The 23496-nt window shown below is 41.4% G+C and overlaps 1 protein-coding gene across 2 annotated transcripts in view; it reads left to right on the forward strand.

Moving 5' to 3' along the window:
• LOC139442547 (putative ATP-dependent RNA helicase DHX57) overlaps positions 1 to 23496 on the forward strand; it is a 35409-nt gene that overhangs the window by 1886 nt on the left and 10027 nt on the right. For both annotated transcript variants that reach the window (XM_071223370.1, XM_071223369.1), the window contains exons 3-22: positions 559 to 696; positions 1419 to 1604; positions 3913 to 4885; positions 5542 to 5663; positions 6214 to 6409; positions 7975 to 8099; positions 8416 to 8549; positions 9541 to 9595; positions 10565 to 10776; positions 12688 to 12794; positions 13470 to 13579; positions 14350 to 14409; positions 15360 to 15473; positions 16259 to 16422; positions 18264 to 18340; positions 19049 to 19144; positions 20022 to 20071; positions 20517 to 20607; positions 21454 to 21549; positions 22717 to 22800. In XM_071223370.1, the coding sequence (XP_071079471.1) occupies positions 559 to 696; positions 1419 to 1604; positions 3913 to 4885; positions 5542 to 5663; positions 6214 to 6409; positions 7975 to 8099; positions 8416 to 8549; positions 9541 to 9595; positions 10565 to 10776; positions 12688 to 12794; positions 13470 to 13579; positions 14350 to 14409; positions 15360 to 15473; positions 16259 to 16422; positions 18264 to 18340; positions 19049 to 19144; positions 20022 to 20071; positions 20517 to 20607; positions 21454 to 21549; positions 22717 to 22800 (3190 nt within the window). The remainder of the gene's footprint in view (positions 1 to 558; positions 697 to 1418; positions 1605 to 3912; positions 4886 to 5541; positions 5664 to 6213; positions 6410 to 7974; positions 8100 to 8415; positions 8550 to 9540; positions 9596 to 10564; positions 10777 to 12687; positions 12795 to 13469; positions 13580 to 14349; positions 14410 to 15359; positions 15474 to 16258; positions 16423 to 18263; positions 18341 to 19048; positions 19145 to 20021; positions 20072 to 20516; positions 20608 to 21453; positions 21550 to 22716; positions 22801 to 23496) is intronic.

The following is a 23496-nucleotide window of genomic DNA, read 5'->3' on the forward strand; positions in this document are numbered from 1 at the left end:
TCTGTGTCAGAATGATGAGATCTGATTGGGTCTGATCTTGATAAAATATTATGTATCCCACCAGGGAGGGAAATACGTTTCTGAGAGGGTGATTATAACCCTAATAGTATACCCACCCACGAAGAAGATAGGCTACACATGGCTTTCTGAGTAGGAGAATACATCCCACTTCAAACTGAAAGACTGCACGCTTTTTCCGAGCCAATGAAAGTTGTCCGCAGCACAATTGAACAGCTGTTTTCTATCAATTTTGAATTTTTAAAATTCTTTTAAAATAGCAGATTATAACATGTCGATAAGATAATTTCCTTGTAGCAGTATCATGTGAGGTACATCTTGGGGGATACGTAGGATACATGTGTATTTATGTGTCCCATGTTAGGGTGATACTGCTAGGTGATAGGTGATATTGCTGCAATTTATAATACACGCAAGAAAAATATCATCACTGAATGTCATATCACAGTATCAACTTCAGGATCTTAATTATATTTCTAAGTTATTAATTCTAAGCTCAGTTGTCAAAAAATACAAGCTTGATAATTTGATTTAACTCAGATACACAGCCCCAAAGCGCCGGCACAATGGGCCACAGGTGAAGGTCACAATGCAGCATCTGCAGATGAGCACAGAGAACCAGGAGATGGTTCGAGACATGCTGAGAGACCTGCATGGGGAGGAACTGGATATGCCTGAGTAAGAACACTGACCATCACACATTTTCTTTGAATAATCAAAAAGAGTGAGTGAGTGAGTTGGGTTTAATGCTGCATTGAACGGTAGTCCAGTGATATCACAGCTTAATGGGGGGGGGGGGAAGCCGCCCCATTTGATGCAGGTCTTAAACGTTTAACAATTCGGTGAAACCCATGAGCATGGGTATGGTGCTACTCAACATAGAATCATAATCAGGTCAAACCCACGGCCAAAGGTTTCTGGCATGCCCAAGGGACGCAACTCTGCACAGCAAATTGCGGCACCTTAAGCGACTGTTTCCTGATAATCAATAAAATAACGATTGAGAGTTTATTGAACAATTTACATTTGTCTTTACACAAATGTTTTTGTAAACCAGTGGTAAAAGCTTGAATCTTTATCTTAATTTAGTAATTATATGATCATTATTATTAACAGTAACCTTGTAAGTCTTCTTGGGGCGGTCGGGTAGCCTAGTGGTAAAAGCGTTTGCTCGTCACGTCAAAGACCCAGGTTCGATTCCCGACATGGGTACAATGTGTGAAGCCCATTTCTGGTGTCCCTGCTGTGATATTGCTGGAATATTGCTAAAAGTGGCATAAAACCATACTCACTCACTCACTGTAAGTCTTCTTAAGACAAGATAATAAATTTCTCCAGATTAATAGTTGTGCTGTACTGCCAGTGTTTGTCAGAGGGTTTATCTGATTGTGGTGTTGCAGACAAGATGAGTATGATGAACTGGATACAAGAGATAACCACCATTACTGGATCACACAGCAGCCCTTGCAGATTGAAGATGGCTGCAGCTTTGCTTTCTATGGCCATGCTGAAGATATTGGAGAGACACCAAAAAGAGCCAAGGCTCCTAAAACTATCAATCAGTTTGGAATTCAGAAACTTGCAAGGTTTGTAAAGTCTCACAATATGTAACAATGTGCTTTGGCCTAAGGCCTCTAATTGTGTTCACTGATGAAATGGATGCGGTATTGTGTTAGGAGTTGGTAGCAGTACTTGAATAGTGGGTGTCGAGAGCCATGCCTGTAAACTGGATGCTGCTTTCCCATCTTCTATACTCCAGGGTATTATATCGCCATACTATTAGGATATGTTTCCTGAATTCATTCCCCATCATATTTTTGCATAGGGTCCAGTTTGAATAACGATACTTAAAATAGCCATTGAAATGCACTGTTCTTTACTGATTGATGGGACATCACCAGTACTTGACCTACCTTGTTGAATATGTCAGATACAACTGGGAACACTTGATAGCAGAAGAATTCCCTCTCCTTAGGAGGACACTCAGGATACATTTTGTCGACTAAAACATAATTTATTAATTTGTCTAGGGCATGCTGGTTTAAGACTGCCATTTTGAAATTATGTCAATGCCAAAATCTCACCCAGAAGTCATTTTGATTGGTTGCTGATTTCAAGATTGTGAGGAAGAGAAATTTATTACATGTGTCAAGGAAGGGTAATTTGAGATCATGAGAACCACGGGAGTAGATCCAAGGGTTTGTGTTGGTTTACTGAAAAGGCAGACCAGGAGATATAGAGGATGTACAATGTGTATGAAAGCTTTATATGAAGGTCAATGCTAGAATACTTTTGATTGGGAGAAATATGTCAAAATGAAGCACAAACTTTTCATTTAGTGTATATATTTGGATTTGATTAAACTGTGTTAATAACTGAATTTGTAAATAGCCATTTCATCAAAGTGAAAGTATAGAGTGAAAGTGAAAGACAATGAGGCTAGTTCTCGTTTCCGGAGCAGAACTCCAAAACTGTTGAATATTCTCTGATGTAACTTGCTATACAGATAAGCCTAGTGGGGAACTGGTGCCTATCGAGGTAAAAGTGTCCAATGGCAATGAGTCAAAAGTGGGGTATAAGTAGCCAAACTCCATTTCCGAATTACACCAGACTCATATAATCTTTGACTTGACCAGTAACATTGTTTATAGCCAAATCTCTCAGCCTCTATCTGAACATACCCCACATTACCACCTGTGTATCTTGGCCCCTCTGTCACTCCTACACCGTGGCACACGTATACTGCAATGTACCTTTTCTATATTCTACAGTCCCCAGATCCTCCTCTCCCCTCCCCCTGGCCTTGTATATAGGCTCCATCAGCAAAAAGCAAAAATCTTCTTCATGAGTCCAAATGGTTGATGCCAATTGGCTCTGTAATAAATATGAATTGTATTTTATGAATTTTTGTGGCCCTTAGATACTGTAGTTTTAAAATATAATTAGAGATCAAAATGTAATTTTTAACCCAAAAGGTCCATCATCTCATGGTTGGTCACATATGCAGGGGTTAGAATTTTCCGCAGATCAACAAATTTTTGTGACCACATATTTGGTAAAATCTCATGGCTTCCCCCATAAACACCCCCTGGGCACGCCAGGAGCCCAGGTTCCCCTCGATTATGTTTCTATCTTTGTCAGCACCATACCCGTGCTCGTTGGTTTCACCGAAGTGGTAAACGTCTGAGACCTGCATCACTTCGGGCTTTCCTCCCACATTAAGCTGACACCCCGTTATATAACTGGAATACTGTTAAAAGAGGCGTTTAACCCAACTCACTCACTCACTCATAAACACCCCAAATTATGGACCACGTTCCATTGCAAAGAAGTTTCATCTGAAAGCAAAATTTCCATTCTCATCTCGGCATTTGTAAAAATTTCCCTCCGTGTGATTAGTTGTGTTTGAATTTTAAAGGAATTCTGACTCAAATTATCACTATCATTAGTCCATAGCCCTGAATACCAACCAGCATATGCCTGGTTGTAAGGAAAGAGTCTTGGACCACTGCACCAGCACCTACCCTTGGAGTTCTATGATCAAAGTCCTGTATGATTTATTTGTTTGTTTGTTTGTTTGTTTGTTTAACACCGCACTCAGCAATATTCCAGCTATATGACGGCGGTCTGTAAATAATCGAGTCTGGACCAGACAGTCCAGTGATTGACATCATGAGCATTGATCCACTCAATTGGGATACGATGACATGCATCAACCAAGTCAGCGATCCTGACCACCCGATCCTGTTAGTCGCCTCTTACGACAAGTATAGTCACCTTTTACGGCAAGCGTGGGCTGCTGAAGACCTATTCTACTCAGGATCTTCACGGGTCTCCAGTATGATTGTCATTGATTGGGGTGTTGCTGTGCTATGGTTTGATCTTGCTTTGCAGGTATGGGTTTGACAAAGAAAGGTGTATTGAGGCCCTGAAAGCATGTGATGAAGACATAGGGGCCTCTCTGGAGCGTTTACTGTGTGAGAGTTTCAATCTCCTGAAAGTGGACGTGCCCCAAGACGGCGAGCAGACGTCCGAGGAATGGCAGGAGATACTGGACGCTCGCATGGAGGAGATGACAGCCTTACAGTCGATCTATGACGATAAGTTCGAAGAGAGGATAGCAAACAAAATATGGATTCTCCATCTTGATCTTGAATCTCTGAACCAAATCCTTCACCCTGCATCCTCTAAACCTAAGCAGACGGTCACACGACAGTACGACAAAAATATATGTAAATATTTTCAAAAAGGGTCATGTAAATTTGGAAGTAAATGTCGTCACAAGCATTCTGTGTTAAACCCTGACGAGGACATTGTTGAGGAACAGCATACCAAAATGAACAGTTCATATCAACTGGAGGTGCGGTTCCCACCTGGGAATAAATATCCCCGGGAACCCCCCTTTCTAGCCTTTTCCTCCTCTCACCCTTTCCTCCCAACTCACAGCTGCCTGCATATAACACGCTTCTTAATAGAAGAAGCCAAAAGTCTTTCCGAGCACCACGAGCCTGTGATATTTACTCTGCTGAGTCTGCTGGAAGATGATGGGGTGTTGCAGAGTCTGGTGGAACAACCTCCTCTGGAGTTCAGCGTGCCCAAGGCCATCATATCCCGGAATCAGTTCCGCATTCTTGAGGAGGGCAACTTTGGAGCGTCTGCTGACCAAGGTGTTGATGATGAGGAGGATGATGATGAGCAGGTGGCGAAGATGGTTGAGATGATGGAGAAGGAAGGGGAGAAAAATGTCGTGGAGGAAGTTATTCCGACACAGAAATATGGAAGGAAGGATGTTGTCCCAAGAAGGATCAACAAAACAGAGCTATTCAAGAAGAACAGACTCATGAAGGACGACTTTGAAAAGAAACAGGTCAGTCCGATTCATTGACATGTGAATAATTCTTATGTAACTCTGAGACATCACTGTGTGTAACCAAACTCTAGTTTAAAGTTGTTAATGAAATTTACCGGTCATGAAATGTTTCAGCAACTACTCAACAGGTCTGCCTGAGGACTGCCTCTGTGGTCTAGTGGTAGAGCCTCTGCCCAGAGAGCGGAAGTTGCGGAGTTAGATTCCAAACGAACCAAACAACGTTAGACATTGATACTTGTTGTTACCTTGCCTTGTCATTAAGGGGCTAAAACAAAGACTGGTCGGCGCAGTGTCCGAGTATACTGTGTCTGAGTGGGGTATTCATGTTAAACTGCAGCATGGTATCTCAATGGGCTAGCACTATAAATTGGCATCAGTCTGGACTAGCAATAATCTTGGAAGCGACGTTAAACCCCATTTCACCTCACCTCTTAGAAGTTGATGGATGACAAAGTAGACAACAACTTCTTTAAGAAATGTTTAATGTACTTGCTTGACAATGTTATAATGATCTATACCGCAACATTGCTATAATAGTGCATTAAAGAAGTTGTTATCCATAAATTATTTCTATTGTATTATAATTATTGTTTGAATATCAATGTCCATCTTTTTCCTTCTTTCACTGTGTTAACATTTTCTTTGATTACTAGTCATCGGGTAGTTACAAGAATATGATTGCTCAGCGTGGCAAACTCCCGGCCTGGGACAGACAAGATGAGATTGTGGAGACCATAGAGAGCAACCAGGTTGTCGTCATCAGCGGAATGACAGGGTAGGGGTAGCACCTTATTTGGGGATTAGATTCTACATTTGACACCCATGAAATATCATAAAGCCATTTTTTTACTTCTTAATTCCAAACAGTTTGAAACTTCACTTTCTACTCTTTGAATATTATTGGTCATCAGATTTCATGGCTCTTATGAATGAATGATTTGGGCTTAACGCCACTTTGAACTGTATTCAAGTTATATCAACGGCGTGTCAGCTTGATATGGGAGGATGGCCCGAAGTGATGCGGGTCTCAGACGTTTACCACTTTGGTGAAACTCACAAGCACTGGTACGGTGCTGACAAACCTAGAAACAAAATTGGGGCGAACCGGGATAGGTTTCTGGCGTGTCCAAGGGACGCAACTTTGCACATCGAAATGCGGCGACTCATGAACTAATTTGATATTTAATGTTATGTTACTTCAATTTCACTGTAAAACTGAATTCTCCTGCTCTTAAAATTTTGCTTTTCCATGATTTGTTTGTAAATTAGCTAAAATTAAAGCATGGTGTCAGACTGATTGTAGCACAACTGATTCTGTTTGGCAGGTGTGGAAAAACTACACAAGTGCCCCAGTTTATCCTGGACAAATACCTCAGATCCAAGAGCATGAAGATGTGTAACATCATCTGTACACAGCCGCGACGTATCTCTGCGATATCTGTGGCTGAGAGGGTGGCCGATGAACGATGTGAAAAATTAGGGCGGAGTGTTGGCTACCAGATCAGACTGGAGAGCAAGCAGGTATAATACACATACAGCCCATGTAGTGTCCCACGGATATCATGTCATGTATGTCGCCTTCATGTGTAGGATAAAGCTCTTCTGAGGGGTTTTATGATATTTAAAACATGCATCCGAGGTATAAAACCAAGAAACGTCAGCCCCGAGGTTTTATCCCAATAATAAGGGTTTTGATATCATAAAAACCTGAGGGAAAGTGTTTTATCTAACTTATAAACTGAAAAAAGAAACTTTAAACAACGTTTATCAATATTTTTATGTTTCAAACATACTTTCTATGAACTTCAGGAAACGGGTGTAAAATATCTTGAAAAATATATTCTCAAAAGCATGACGATTTATCAGCGCCTCTGTAGCCTAGTGGTATACCCAGATACAAATACAAAGGTTGCATGTTCGATCCTCGGGAATATAAAGAAAACATTTGTCATTTGATTTTACTTTTCATTACATGTTACAATTTGAACAGATGTTGTATTAATAATATTCCTGGGATAGTATAACATCCACGTTTATGAGATTTAACCTGACTGGAGAACAATAAGATGATGTCACTGGAGGTTTATAAAGTTCTTCATAGCTCAGCATTTAGGGGACAAATCAAGGACTGGTCGGCTCAGAGTCAGTATTGTTGGTTATCCATGTTAACAGTGGCAATGCATCTAAGATGGCTAGCACTGTAGTTTGGACTAGAACAAGCAGCTTCATGCACACATACATGCACATAGCTCTATTAGTGTAGTCTGTAACATGACATTAAACCACATTTCATCCCAGCAAACCTTCTTCCCGAGGCAAGAGCGTCCACTAGCCTTTTTATTAAAGTCTTGTTTCCACCCTTGCCACATCAAGCCTACTTTCCTGTGCTAAATAACATAGTCCAATCAGAAAACATTTCACAAAATCAACATCCACGACTGCTACACCTTCTATAAAAGTGATTTACAGCTGCCTGTCTTTGTTGACATGAATATGTCTTTTTCATCTTTAAACCCTCCAACGATTGCCTATGTTTGTGTCGGGGATGAAATTGCGAATGTTTTCGTTATCTGATCGACTATGTCGTCACCTATTGTAGTCACCATCTTTGAGAAGTTATACTAGATAAGAACAGCGATCTGATTGGATATCATGTTTTCATTTTACAAGGGGCACAACTCCTTATCTACGAAAAGTGATGCCAGGGTTGTGCCAAGAAAAGTGGGCTTGATGTGGCAAAGGTAGAAACTAGGCTTTGATATAGGCTAGTCGACACGCTTACCTCAGGAAGATGGCCCACCTTATGCCACTAAGTAATGTTCCAGGCGTATCACAACTATCGAGGAGACACCAGAAATGGGCTTCACACATTTTTCCCATATAGGGTTTGAACCCAGGTCTGCGGCGTGATGAGCCAGCACCTTAACCAAAGTCTCTCACCCATATGAAGCTATATCAACTTCATCTTCTTTCTTTACATTAGTCAAACACATGAACAATCGATTTCGTTATTAAAGTCAACACCATTCTAACATCGTTCTCACACTTGCTTCTTCAACCAACAAGGATGGCTGTTGCTGTTTCAGTCTGCATGGACACGCTTGCTGTTCTGCACGACAGGAATAATTCTTCGACAACTGGAAGGTGACCCAAGCCTTGAGGGCGTTACACATCTCATTATTGATGAAGTACATGAACGATCAGAAGACAGGTAAGTCTTCTAGAGCTGCCTGCAATGTCTATTCCTACAGTTGCTTAGGGCAGTCTGAGGTTTTAGGATCACATTTTGTCATAGAGGTAATGTTTTCTCTGAAGTAGAACCTTTTGACTCATGATTAAGACCTAATTTGTTCATAAGTCTTAGTCTTTTTGACAGAGTATGGATTTGACTTTAATGTTAGGAGTTATTTATCTTTAGACAGTGGCAGTGTGTAAAAAATGTGTAGAAAAAAAAGGTTAATTTGTCAACTTATCTTACAAAGTTGAGTATTAGCGTCTTATTTCAAGACTTTTTCAATGTTTTCCAGTGACTTTCTGATAATGATATTGCGTAACCTCTTGCGTGTGCGGCATGACCTTAAAGTGATACTGATGAGTGCTACCTTGAATGCTGATCTGTTCTCGCAATACTTCAAAGAGTGCCCTGTCTTGGAGATTCCTGGTAAGTTGAGCAGTTGATACAAGTGATTCCAATAAGGAGATATTATCAGAAACCTTTCCAGAAAAACATATCCTAACCATTGTCTTACTCTAGATAGTTCCTGTTCTCTAATTGCAAATTATTTGCTATTTGTTTAAGCATAGTAAAGATATGTAATCCAGAGAGTATATATTTGACCGAGGAATTTAATGATCTATTAAATTTTAGAAAATTTCTCAGTTGAAAATATTTGGAGGACTTACATTTGGCCTTGATCATTTACATATAGGAAATGATTTCTCTACTGCAGGATCACCACAGTCAGTTTTCCTCCCAACTTTTTGTACTATGTATTCTGACATGTATATTCAGTGGTTAATGAGACTGTTGTTTCCATCTTCCTGAGGCAAGGGAGTTAAAAGTCCAGTACCCACAATTGTCGAACTATGCTGGAATTTCTGGGCTCGATTGTGGCACCACTGGAGGCTATTACGAGTTATGTCCCTTCTATGGCCCTCCTTTTTGACCAATCAGATTCTACCTCTCACATCACTTGCATTTGCTTCAAGTACAATGGCGTCGTCCAGTGAGGATGATCTGATCGACAATCAAGATCTATTTTGTTATAAAATGGGTCTTACTTCGCAAAGGGCATCAAATCACGAGAGCACCTTGATTAAAACTATGAAAAGATTTGGAAAATATCTGTTGATGCTAAGTTGTAGGTACATATGCTTTGCAATTCCTGCAATCGGCCGAAAGATCTGCACGGCAGTTTACAAACCGCATGTTGATTTCGTTACATGATTTTTCATTGGTCTATGCATAGACTTGTTAGTACAGCCAAAATGTAATTCCTTAATTCCTGTCTAATTCATCAAGGGTGGAAACTGGACTTTATAGTAAGTTAACTCCCTTGGCTCAGGAAGATGGTTGTTTCTTGCTTTACTTCCCCAAAGAGCAGGTGCTTGCTGAAGTGTGGATGATATACACATGTCTGTTTGTTTGACAGGAAGGACCTTCCCTGTTGATCAGTTCTTCCTAGAAGATGCCATTGAATACACAAGGTAAGCAGGGAGAGCACGTTCATTGCCATTACAGCAGTGTGATGATTATAACTTATTCATATTGATGTATATACATACAAAAAGTTAATGCAAGGAGTGGAAGTTATTGTCATGTCTGATAAGTCACTTCAAGGATGGGATCCTGTGCATCAGTCGTGTCCCCTGCTTGCTGTGATGGTAGTGATGCGATTCAGCGATTTGGTTGATTGTATGTCATTGTACCCAAATTGCTATCAATAGCTGAGTTGTCTGTTCCAGTCATATGTTCAAAATAATTTTAAAACCCCAACAAGACAGTCGGGCAGGTGACCCATAAGTGTTGCCTGCCGATCTACAAACTTTCCTGCCCGCATTCAGACATTATGAATATTGTAAAACCGCGTCTTGATTCAGTTGAAATAATACAAACAATTACTTGAGAGTCTACAAAGAATTATAATAAAACTGAATATGTAAGTAGTCTTAAAATTATCTGCCAGACACTCGAGCAGGTGGAGGAAAATTTCATGCAGCCCGACTGAAAAGTTACCAGCTATGGGCAGGGGGGCAGGCAGTTATTTCAGACACTGGGTCCAGACTCAATTATTTACAGACCGCTGTCATATAACTTAAGATATGTGACTGAGTGCATCATTAAACAACAAAGAAAACAACATTTGATGTGTCACTGTTGGATGTTGTTCTCTTGAATAACAGGGTAGAGAGGGCACCATCCTTTTTTTCAAATTTCTGTGTTTGCTTATTGTTGATTGAATCGTAAAGAAAATGTCATTCCTTCCTAGAATTCAGAAACCCATGGTTACACATGGCATCTGCTGTTCAGAATTAACTGAGCTCATACTGGATTCCAGTAGAAGTTGGTGGTCAGCTTCTGAACTGTATAGCACCAGTCCATTGAGGATTATTACATATTAAATGTCGCATCCATTACCTTAAATCAGTGCATTACAAGAAGGATCACAATTACAGATTTGTTATGGAAGAGAATTCTGCCTATGCCCGCCCGATCAAGCGAAGCAATGCCATGCGTGCCCAGCCAGGGAGAGGTCAAGGTCGTATATCAGCAGACGACGTCCATGATGAACTGGAGGAGATAGGGAACACTGTGATGGTGGAGCCAGCCAAAGACAACATCAGGGATGACAACCTGTCTGTCAAGCAACTCTTCTACAGATACAGTGGTAGGAATCTAAATAAACCAATCATTCATCATGTTTATGGGGCAGTGTGTTAGCCTCATGGTTAAAAATTCTGCTCATCATGCTGAAGACCCGGGGCCGATTCCCCACATGGGTAGAATGTGTGTGAAGGCCATTTCTGGTGTCCCTCACTGTGATGTTGCTGGAATGTTGCTAAAAACAGCGTAAAACAATATTCACTCATCATGTTTATGGAAGTTATTGCTAACGTTTTGTACTATGGAATATCAAGAAATAACTAGGTCTTGTCCCTCAAGGTGGCCATTTTGTTCATCTGATTCCTAGGTCTGTCAGTGTTTCGGCATTGACAAATGTGTTTGACCTGAGCTGTTTGCTTTTGTACTTTATTGTAGGTGCATTGTAACCTTCGTAGTAATTGACCCAGTGGGGATTATGGATGTCAAAAGCATCCTATACTGATTGTAAGAAATAACTTTATGACTTGTTTGATGATGTGTCATCGAACCCCAATGGTTTGGCTCATTGCTTATAATATCAATGACTGGGTTGTCTGGCAAAGACTATCTTTTACAGGCGGGTATTGTACAGCTTGAATATTGCAGAGTGTGGCATCAAAAACCCACCACAAATCACAGTGCGGAGATCGTTTTGTGAAACAAAGCCAGGCTGAGCTATGCACCATGCATGCCTAACTGACTGAAATGGGGATTGGAGGTTTGACTACCTGGGGGTGGGGCACGGGTGGCCCAGTCGTCTTAGGCGGCGAGATTTGCCTTGCAGAGTTGTGTCCCTTGGGAACGCCAGAAACCTATGGGTTTGAGTCCCAGTTCGCCCCGATTATGTTTCTAGGTTTGTCAGCACCATACCCGTCCTCCAGGGTTTCACCAAAGTGGTAAACGTCTGAGACCTGCATCACTTCAGGCTTTCCTCCCACATTAAGCTGACATGCCGTGATATAACTGGAATACTGTTAAAAGCGGCGTTAAACACAACTCACTCACTCACTAACTCACTTGACTACCTGGGCTGACAACTGATGGCTGGGTCATCTGTCGAGCCTCATCACAAATTGCAGGCAGAGATTATCAGTGACCAAGTATTGAGATAAAAGTGTAGTCATATTCAATTGCTCATTTATAAGGGATTTTTGAAAAAAATATATATAAATCTTATGTTAATAATAGTGATTTGTATTCTTATTCTTACCCATTGTCCATGGGTTCCAGTAAGCCATGTTTGTCTCTGACTGGTGAGAGCCAGTGGTTTCAATGTGTGTCATGGCTGATTGTGTGTCATGGCGGCCAGCGTGGGTCATATCTGGATGTGTGTCATGGTGCCCAGTATGTGTCATGGCTGATTGTGTGTCATGGTGCCCAGTGTGAGTCATGGCTGATTGCGTGTCATGGCACCCAGTATGTGTCATGGCTGTTTGTGTGTCATGGTGCCCAGTGTGAGTCATGGCTGATTGTGTGTCATGGTGCCCAGTGTGAGTCATGGCTGATTGTGTGTCATGGTGCCCAGTGTGAGTCATGGCTGATTGTGTGTCATGGTGCCCAGTGTGAGTCATGGCTGATTGTGAGTCATGGTGCCCAGTGTGAGTCATGGCTGATTGTGTGTCATGGTGCCCAGTGTGAGTCATGGCTGATTGTGTGTCATGGTGCCCAGTGTGAGTCATGGCTGATTGTGTGTCATGGTGCCCAGTGTGAGTCATGGCTGATTGTGAGTCATGGTGCCCAGTGTGAGTCATGGCTGATTGTGTGTCATGGTGCCCAGTGTGAGTCATGGCTGATTGTGTGTCATGGCACCCAGCATGGGTCATGACTGATTCTATGAATGGCTGTTCTGCCAAGCCTATACTTTGATAAGTTACAAGTCATGTTGCTGATATACAGCTGGAGTACTGCATTCACTTTGCGGATCCATATTTTCCAGAATACCACAAGTCGACCATCAAGGCTATGGCTATTATGGACATGGAGAAAATCAACTTTGACCTCATTGTAGCTATACTGGAGTGGATTGTGGGTGGGAAACATGAGGTAATCCACTTGAAAAATAAACTGAAAAAATATATGTTAAAGTTATAATAATAGGCTCTTTATATTGTGCATATTTCTACACCACTCAGGGCCATGCACAAAGCGCTGTTATTACCCGGGTCACTGGATCAATGTGCATTCAAGAATCATTCCCAGCTCCCTGGGGAGTATACAACCTAAGCTGCCTGTTAGGCTCTAGAAGGTTAACAACCACATTGCCATCTCATCCTACCGGTTACACATTCACTGCTGGATGAACAGGTGCCCATATTTGAACAAAGTAACTTGCCCAAGGAGACGCCACATGTGTAAACATATGCAGAACAGTATTGACAGTGATATATATTGATACTGATCAGTGAAGATAAAGACTGTATGTTGGTATCATGGTATAGCATAGTGTTTTTCCACAGTTGAATAGATAGATAAATAAATAGTACCTGGTTGTTGTTTTGCACTTGTACTGAACATGCTGAACAGACATCGTGGAGTTTTGAAACTTCCACTTTTGAAAACAGTTTTTGGACCCCAATGGCAATATGAATGTTGAAATACCTTGTTGTTGTTGAAATACTGGTGCATACTGTTAAGCATTCAGTGACGGTTTATCAGACAATGTTTGTGTTGTTAACAAGGTATCCATCAAGAATGCTTGTATTAAATCTTTGCTTTCAGTATCGCAAAGATGGGGCTATTTTAATCTTCATGCCTGGTTTTGCTGAGATACAGACCTTGTATGACATGCTGATGACAAGCAAAGAGTTTGGGAGCAGGAATAGGGGAAGGTGAGTGGGAGTGGGAGTTATTCCAAGGAATTCCATCCGTCCTTCCATCTGTCCTTCCGAGGACATTTTTGTGTGTGACCTATAGCTTGAAAAATGCTATGTCGATTCTTTTCAAACTTTGTGAACACTTTTTATGCCTATAAGAGAGGTGCAGTGCGAGGTTTGATTTCAATATTTTGATTTTCATTTTTTTACTTAGAAGTTTTTGACTAAAACATTTATGCGACCTATAACTTGAAAACTACTGCATGGATTCTTTTCCAATTGGGGGTACAATATCTATACCAGTAGGAGAGGTGCAGTGCAAAGTCTGATTTCAGTAATCAGATTTTCTGAGAAATATTGTTTTTTTTCATGTTTTGAACTTAGAATTAGTTTGGAGTCAAAGTCAGGGAATTAGTGAGCCCTGTAAACTTTTTTCTTGTTGCATTTGATTTGATTCATATTGTACCCTACTGCCAAGTGATAGGCTAAACTGTTTCATGTGGATATAAACCTACTGTATCTGTACCACACTAATTGTAGAGCTAGGTTACCTGTGACCATGCTAAACTGAACATGGAACCTGACGTGCAAATGGACATTACCAGTGATAACTATATAAAATATAGAGATTGATATTTATTAGGTTAATAACACTTCTAATGATCCCTTTGGGCCTCGTAGCCTGTTTTTCATTGTTTGTTTGTTACATTTTATCATTGAAATTTCTTGAATACAATCTATTGAGAGTAGTGTAAAACCATGCTCCACTAACCTCCTGTTTACAGATACAAGATCGTGCCTCTCCATTCATCTTTATCCAGTGAGGATCAGCATGCTGTGTTTTCGTGAGTAAGAGTTCTAAAAGACTTAATGATTGTAATGGGGGCGGGGAAGTAGCAGTGGAATCGGTCACTTGTCTCGCCAAAGACCCAGGTTCGATTCCCCACATTGATACAATGTGTGAAGCCCGTTTCTGTTTTCCCTCGTGATATTGTGGGAATATTGCAAAAATTGGCGTTAAACCATACTCACTCACTCATGCATGTAATGATTGAGAGGGAGGTTGATTAAGTTTTTAATTTTCTTCGGATGAGTCGAGTGTAGAATCATCATTGAAATGTTCAAATTGCTGCAACTCACTGAGCAGTGTGCTGTCCCCTTGCTGACAGTAGCCGCTGATCAAGTCCCTGAATCCACTTCTGTGTATTCTGTGGTCTCTCAATCTCATTAAAATCAGATCCTAGTTCTTGCTACCGCTAAACAAAGATCTGAAGACATCCCATTAGGGGTCGCGTCAGAATGACCTATCATCCGACCAATCAGTGCGTCGCTTACCAGATTATGAAAGTTACTCTCGGAATGTGATTTCTAATCATGCAATCTCGAAAACTTAAACATGGGGTATTCCGAACGATAGTTACGGGTTTAACAACTGAATCCTTACATTCTAGACCATCTATTAGTCATTCCAGAATGTTTTTTTGTTCAGGTTTCAAATTTGTAATCGAGAATTTGTCAATATATGTTTCGAAGCATAGTCGCCAATTTCAAATTTGTGCCGTTAAGCACGAGAAAGCTGGTTTCTGATTGGTCATTCCATCGGTTGGTCAAAGTTTGTGCAAGGTCGGTCGGACGTGACCGGTAATGGGATGTCCTCAGATCTTTGTTTAGCAGTAGCGAGAACTAAGGTCTGATATTAATGAGATTGGTGGTCTCTCAACACCATACTCATGGTTTTCATGTATATGGTGTGATGAATTAAGAGTAGATGAGACACACTATGTCGATTTTTCAGGCGACCCCGAGAAGGTGTCACTAAGATTGTGATATCCACCAACATTGCTGAGACGTCTATCACCATCGATGATGTTGTGTTTGTCATTGATGCTGGGAGGATGAAGGAGAAGAGGTAAGTACAGAAATTGTTATATAGGGCTCATTCCATCAGGCCAAGATCCTGGGTAGAAAAGGTCCTCAGCAACCTATGCTTGCCCTTAAAAGGCGACCATGCTTGTCGTAAGTGGCGACTAAAGGGATAGGGTGATAATCTAGCAATTAATTTATTATGGCCTGCTATGAGTATTGTACTTCTATTTCGAATAACTGGAGTTATGACAACAGTCATTTCCCTGAGATCTGTTTGTGGCACAGAACTGGAACATTTTGATAATGTCACAATTTTCCCAATAACATCCAGAACAAGGCATTTCGATGACCTTTACAGGCAAAAAATATCTTTATCTGATTAAGTATAGAAAGTAAATGCAGAAAACTATGTTAATGACTAACACACTTAAAACGAACAGACGGATATAAAGAACTTTTTTTTATCCCAGCCATTTACTGTATATAATCCTGTGTATATACTTGCAATGGACTACGGTTATAATGAACTAAAATTACTGGTCCCTTTGAGTTTGTCCTGACCGTAGTTTACTGCACTCACAGTAATGTCTTTGCGTTGGGGGAAAATAACCATCAAAACTCATTGTGTCATGTATAATGCGCACCCCCTTCTACACAGCTGTGTTTTTTGGGGAAAAAGTGCGCACTATACTCAAGATTATGCGGAAATGAACAGTCAGGCATTTTCTGGCATATCATAGTGAACTTATTAATGTTGATGTATTGGGTTAATGCTGCGGATTCTAAGAGTTCATCATCAGCACTGAAACGCTTGTCTTGTCGGTACAGGTATGACTCCTGCAAGGGGATGGAGAGTCTGGAGATGGTGTGGGTGTCTCGGGCCAACGCGCAGCAGAGGAAAGGTCGAGCAGGTCGTGTGGCGTCTGGTGTCTGCTTCCATCTCTTCACACAACACAGATTTGAACATCATCTCCGCCCCCAACCCATACCTGGTCAGTTAGTGAGAGTACAGTGTCTGTGTGTCCCTGGTCAGTTAGTGAGTGTACAGTGTCTGTGTGTATGTATCTGTATGTCCCTGGTCAGTTAGTGAAAGTACAGTGTCTGTATGTCCCTGGTCAGTTAGTGAAAGTACAGTGTCTGTATGTCCCTGGTCAGTTAGTGAAAGTACAGTGTCTGTGTGTATGTATCTGTATGTCCCTGGTCAGTTAGTGAGAGTACAGTGTCTGTATGTATCTGTATGTCCCTGGTCAGTTAGTGAAAGTACAGTGTCTGTGTGTATGTATCTGTGTGTCCCTGGTCAGTTAGTGAGAGTACAGTGTCTGTATGTATGTATCTGTATATACCTGGTCAGTTAGTGAGAGTACAGTGTCTGTATGTATGTATCTGTATATACCTGGTCAGTTAGTGAGAGTACAGTGTCTGTATGTATCTGTATGTCCCTGGTCAGTTAGTGAAAGTACAGTGTCTGTGTGTCCCTGGTCAGTTAGTGAAAGTACAGTGTCTGTGTGTATCTGTGTGTCCCTGGTCAGTTAGTGAGAGTACAGTGTCTGTATATCCCTGGTCAGTTAGTGAGAGTACAGTGTCTGTATGTCCCTGGTCAGTTAGTGAGAGTACAGTGTCTGTATGTATGTATCTGTATATACCTGGTCAGTTAGTGAGAGTACAGTGTCTGTGTGTATGTATCTGTATGTCCCTGGTCAGTTAGTGAGAGTACAGTGTCTGTATGTATCTGTATGTCCCTGGTCAGTTAGTGAAAGTACAGTGTCTGTGTGTATGTATCTGTGTGTCCCTGGTCAGTTAGTGAGAGTACAGTGTCTGTATGTATGTATCTGTATGTCCTGGTCAGTTAGTGAGAGTACAGTGTCTGTGTGTACCTGGTCAGTTAGTGAGAGTACAGTGTCTGTGTGTATGTATCTGTATGTCCCTGGTCAGTTAGTGAGAGTACAGTGTCTGTATGTATCTGTATGTCCCTGGTCAGTTAGTGAGAGTACAGTGTCTGTATGTACCTGTATGTACCTGGTCAGTTAGTGAGAGTACAGTGTCTGTGTGTCCCTGGTCAGTTAGTGAGTGTACAGTGTCTGTATGTCCCTGGTCAGTTAGTGAGAGTACAGTGTCTGTATGTATCTGTGTGTCCCTGGTCAGTTAGTGAGAGTACAGTGTCTGTGTGTATGTATCTGTATATACCTGGTCAGTTAGTGAAAGTACAGTGTCTGTATATACCTGGTCAGTAAGTGAGAGTACAGTGTCTGTATGTACCTGTGTGTACCTGGTCAGTTAGTGAGAGTACAGTGTCTGTGTGTATGTATCTGTATATACCTGGTCAGTTAGTGAAAGTACAGTGTCTGTATGTACCTGGTCAGTAAGTGAGAGTACAGTCCAGGATGGGTAGAGATAGGGCTAGGATGCTTTTTTGATAGGGCTAGGTTAGTAATTAATAGGGCTAGGATGGTAAGGGCTAGGGCTAGGTTGGTAAGGGATAGGGCTAGGTTGGTTAGGGATAGGGCTAGGTTGGTAAGGGGTAGGACTAGGATAGTAAGGGATAGGGCTAGGTTGGTTAGGGATAGGGCTAGGTTGGTAAGGGGTAGGACTAGGATAGTAAGGGCTAGGGCTAGGTTGGTAAGGGGTAGGACTAGGATAGTAAGGGATAGGGCTAGGTTGGTTAGGGCTAGGGCTAGGTTGGTAAGGGGTAGGACTAGGATAGTAAGGGATAGGGCTAGGTTGGTAAGGGATAGGGCTAGAGTGGTCAGGGATAGGGCTAGGATTGGTAGGGAAAAAAATGCATGCAAGAAGACAGATGAATTTAGAATCTCACTGTCAAAACATTTCTTTTCAGAGATACAACGAGCACCTCTGGAACAGATTGTCCTGAGGATCAAGATGCTTCCTTTATTTAAAAAACATGGAATTCAGGTAACATATTGGGTTACTATTTTATGGTTATGTCACCATACCATATCAGAACAACAGTTTTGAAAATGATAAAATCGCAAGGAAGATATTGGTGATTGATATTTGACATGAAGCTTCTGAGTCCCCATGGGGATTCCAGGTTAGAATTGTCCCCCAGCAACCTATACTGGTTGTACCCCATGCGGATACCAGGTTAGAATTGTCCCCCAGCAACCTATACTGGTTGTACCCCATGGGGATTCCAGGTTAGAATTGTCCCCCAGCAACCTATGCTGGTTGTACCCCATGGGGATTCCAGGTTAGAATTGTCCCCCAGCAACCTATACTGGTTGTACCCCATAGGGATTCCAGGTTAGAATTGTCCTCCAGCAACCTATACTGGTTGTACCCCATGGGGATTCCAGGATAGAACCAGTCTCCAGCAACCTATACTGGTTGTACCCCATGGGGATTCCAGGATAGAACCAGTCTCCAGCAACCTATACTGGTTGTACCCCGTGGGGATTCCAGGTTAGAACCAGTCCCCAGCAACCTATGCTGGTTGTACCCAATGGGGATTCCAGGTTAGAATTGCCCCCCAGCAACCTATGCTGGTCGTAAGAGGCAACTTTATAGATTGGGTAGTCCCTCCCTTCATCATAATTGTATCTCTCAGGGTCTAAATGTGACTTCATTCAGGAAATGACTTGATCTCCTTCTATCTACCAGGAGGTGCTGGAGAGCCTGCTGGAACCTCCCAAGGGGGATGCCATCCACAACGCCATCAAGAGGCTGCAGGACCTTGGCGCACTCGATGACCTACAGGTAAGGCAACTAAAAAAAAATAGATCTTGTTTCTCATCACTGTAGAAAAAAATAGATTAATTGTAGATAACTTATTTACTCTCTTCTAGTGAAGTTGATTGTGTTAAGCCAGTTTGAGTGTTGTCCCTAACTTCTGCTGAACAGAAATTATGGGATGCTTCTAGTCAAACATTTGGCCTCACCTCAATTTCATGTACTCTTTTTATTTTTTGGACTCAATTGAAATGGGACCCAACTAAAAGTAAGATAATTTTGCTTTACAGTGAGGTGAAATAGGGTTTAACATTGCGTTCAGAGTGTGTGTGTGTGTGTGTGTGTCTGTGTGTGTGTCTGTGTGTGTGTCTGTGTCTGTGTCTGTGTGCGCGCGTTTCTGTCTGTCCGTGTGTCTGTGTCTGTGTCTGTGTGTCTGTCTGTACCAGTCTGGACTAATGCTGATTTATTCATGCTGCTACCCACCCCATTGAGATACCATGCCCCAGTTTAACATGAATACCCCACTCAGACACAGTGTACTCACACCGAGCCGACTAGTCCTTGTTTTAATGCCAAGCACCAGGCAGGGTGACAAGAAGTGCCATCTTTTTAATGTCTTTTGGTATGACGCAGCCGGGTATAGAAACCCCAACCTTTCACTCTTGGGCTGGATGCTCTACCTACTGGACCATGGAGGCTATCTTACTACACAGTAGGGTCCTTCAGTGCCAACTTTGTCTACAAAGCAGTTGTACCATTGTATAGCTGATCTATCTGCATCATATGACTATACTCATAATTACCACTGGTTGAATGGCATTTGAACTCAAACACCAACATATTTCTTAGCTCGCTCTTTCTATTTGTTTGATTGCAAGTTGACAGTATGAAATACATTTTCTAGGACCTGACTCCTCTCGGCTACCATGTTGGATCATTGCCAGTTGATGTTCGGTAGGTCACTTTGTCTGTATATGTTGTGACGGGGAAATCGGTAATATCATCACTATGGGTAATACTGTATGGGGTTTCTGGGTTAGAATAGGTCCCCAGCAACGGATTGGGTGGTCAGGCTTAGTGACTTGGATGATTGTGTGTCATCATACCTAGAGGACTTGGATTGTTGCCTACATTATCACTCACTGGATTGTCTGGTCAAGACTAATTATTTACAGGCTGCTGTCATTTAGCTGGGATATTGCTGAGTGCAGCATTTAACAAACAAACAGTGTGTATCACTCAGAGTTTTCACAGTACTTTCCTGCTTGTAAAACTTTCGGGATTTACAGTATCTATGACCTAGGTCACATCGGGGGTTTGAACCCACATAAAGCCGACACCCAATATAGAAATGAACCTCTGTACAACCTATGTCACTCACTCTGTCTTGTGCTGACAGAATCGGGAAGCTGATGCTGTTCGGCGCCATCTTCCGCTGTCTGGATGCTGCCCTCACTATAGCTGCAACCCTCAGCTCCAAGTCACCATTTGTGAGTAGACATTGACAGTTATCCATCTGAAGATGTTAGGATGAAGAGACAGGGGTAGGGATTACGCTGGTTATGTCATGGCATTCACATGCTCAGTGTACATTGTCTACTTCATCGTTGCAAATCTTGTTTGTTCTGTAGACTGAAGAGTAGGCAGTTGTAAATACACGTTTAGTTCGATAGTTGTATTTGATTCAGTTGGTGTGTGAAAGAAGTTGACAAAGCTGTGCAACATATGGAAAGGTGAGGTTCATTTTGAGCTGATACTGATGGGGTTAAACCAAAGTCACAGCTTTGTGATCTCACTTTATATATGCTGCTGTAGTTTTGACTTGATATGGTGTATGTAATACGATCTTAAATACATTCTGACCGATTGCATTGAAAGAAGGAACTATGTGCATTATTGCCTTAGTTTTGTGTCAATATTTCCACATATGTAGGCGTGCAGTCCAAATGCGTTGAATAAGAGTTGACTGGTCTTCTTTTGTGAGTGAGACCTGTGAAGATCCAGGGTAGAATAGATCCAGAAACCCCTGCTTGCCGAAAAAAGCGACTATGCTTGTCGTAAGAGGCGACTATTGGGATAGGATGGTCAGGCTCGCTGACTTGATTGATGCATGACATTGTATCCCAATTGCGTGAATCGATGCTCATGTCAATCACTGGATTGTTTGGTCCAGACTTGATTTCTTTACAGACCGCCGTCATATAGCTACAATATTGCTGAGTGCAGCATTAAGCAACAAACAAACAAACAAATCAAATACTTTCCATGGAAATAACAATTGCTGTAGGACATGAAGGCGGATGTACAGATCTATTCAACTAATACTGTTATTTTAGGTTTCCCCATTTGACAAGAGGGATGAAGCAGACAAGAAGAAGCTGGAGTTTGCTGTGGGCAATTCTGACCACTTGACCATGTTGAATGCCTACATGGTGAGTTGTGTCGTGTATATGGAAGACTACATGCTCCCACTTTGTCTACAACTATGAATCTTCCCAAAGCACGGGACTTAACTGACTGACAGTTTCCACCCTTGCCGAACTAGGCTGGAATTATGGAGTTACAAATTGGGTGGACTGGTTAAAAAAACAACATGGCAACTGCCGTGCCGAATTCATTCAATTGCAGGATTTGCAGAGCATGTGTACTGTCAACTGTGTGTCGACAGATATTTTCCAAATCTTTTCATGTTTTTAATCAAGGTGCTCAAGTGATGCACTTCACTATGAAAAACGTGTTTTATTACAATATAGATCTTTATTATTGATGAAATTGTCTTTGACTGGGCATCGCTATTTAGTTTGAAGCAAGTGCAAGAGATATGAGAGATGGAATCTGATTGGTCAGTAGAGGGACATGGAAGGGACGTAACTCATAATAGCCACTGGTGGTACTAAAATCAATCCCACAAATTCCAGTCTAGTTCGGCAAGGGTGGAAACTGGACTTTTTATAATCCCTTGCCTCGAGAAGATGATATCTATGTGGATGTTTCAGAAAGTGTTAAATCATCAATCCTATTTACTGCTTTAAGAGACAAAGCTACATATACAGCAATAACTTCTATCCTGTTACAGATTCTTTTTCTACTATGGAAGTCAAATAACCTAGTCTTTCCTGGTAAACTGTTCATGTTCTGAAAATGTATAATCCGAAGCATATTTTGCCTTATACCAAAACGTCGGCTCAAAACTCGAATTAGGTAAAGTTAGAGACTTGTTCATTAGTTTGATGTTGAATATAAAACTTAATTCATTAAGTTTTGAGACATAATCTGTCACCACCCCCATAACAGCACATGAATTAAAATTGGCTCCGTGAAATATATGAAATGGATGGTTGGCCATTGACCCTGCCCCTAAACTTAAAGAATTCATATTTTTATCCAAAATCAAACTTTTGAACTGGTGCTGAAAATGGGTGATGGTGCAACTGCAAATTTGACTGCCAGGGGACAACAGTGAAACCAGGGTTGTACACATCATGTATGCGTTACATATGCAGTCTCTATTAGGCAGCTGTTTTATACACTGAACTGTGGCCATGTGCCTGGAGTGTGTGTGGTGTGGCCTGGTACTGTATTCATCTGTATTCTCACAGGGCTGGATTGAGGCAAAGGAAAAGGGTTCCCACAACCAGTATGTCTTCTGTCGGGAGAACTTCCTCTCCATAAAGTCACTGCAAGTAAGTTGACTTCTTTCTGTGTTGGTTGAGCAAGTAAGTCGACCTCTTTCTGTGTTGGTTGAGCAAGTAAGTTGACATGTTTCTGTGTTGGTTGAGCAAGTAAGTTGATCTCTCTTTCTGTGTTGTTTGAGCAAGTTAGGTGACCTCTCTTTCTATGTTGTTTGAGCAAGTAAGTTGACCTCTTTCTGTGTTGTTTGAGCAAGTAAGTAGACCTCTTTCTGTGTTGTTTGAGCAAGGAAGTTGACATTTTTCTGTGTTGTTTGAGCAAGTAAGTTGACCTCTTTCTGTATTGATTGAGCAAGTAAGTAGACCTCTTTCTATAGATTCAAAGTACGGCAAAAAGTATATCTCTATAGTATTTTGTTTCATAATACATGATATGATACACAATGTGAGACATGATTTGATATACAATATGAAACAGTATGAAACACAATGTCATACACAATGTCATACACTGTATGAAACATTGTCCTACATGATATGATACACCATATGAAAAGCGATATGACACACGATATGACACATGATGTCATATACAATGTCATACACAATTTCATACACGATGTCATACACAATGTCATACACTGTGTGAGACATTGTCCTACATGCCATGATACACCCTATGAAAAGCGATATGACACAAGATGTCATACACAATGTCATACACCATAGTCCTACATGATATGATACACC

Source organism: Haliotis cracherodii, unplaced genomic scaffold (genome assembly GCF_022045235.1).
Source record: "Haliotis cracherodii isolate W230 unplaced genomic scaffold, xgHalCrac1.p SCAF_5, whole genome shotgun sequence".
NCBI classification, from domain to species: Eukaryota; Metazoa; Mollusca; class Gastropoda; order Lepetellida; family Haliotidae; genus Haliotis; species Haliotis cracherodii.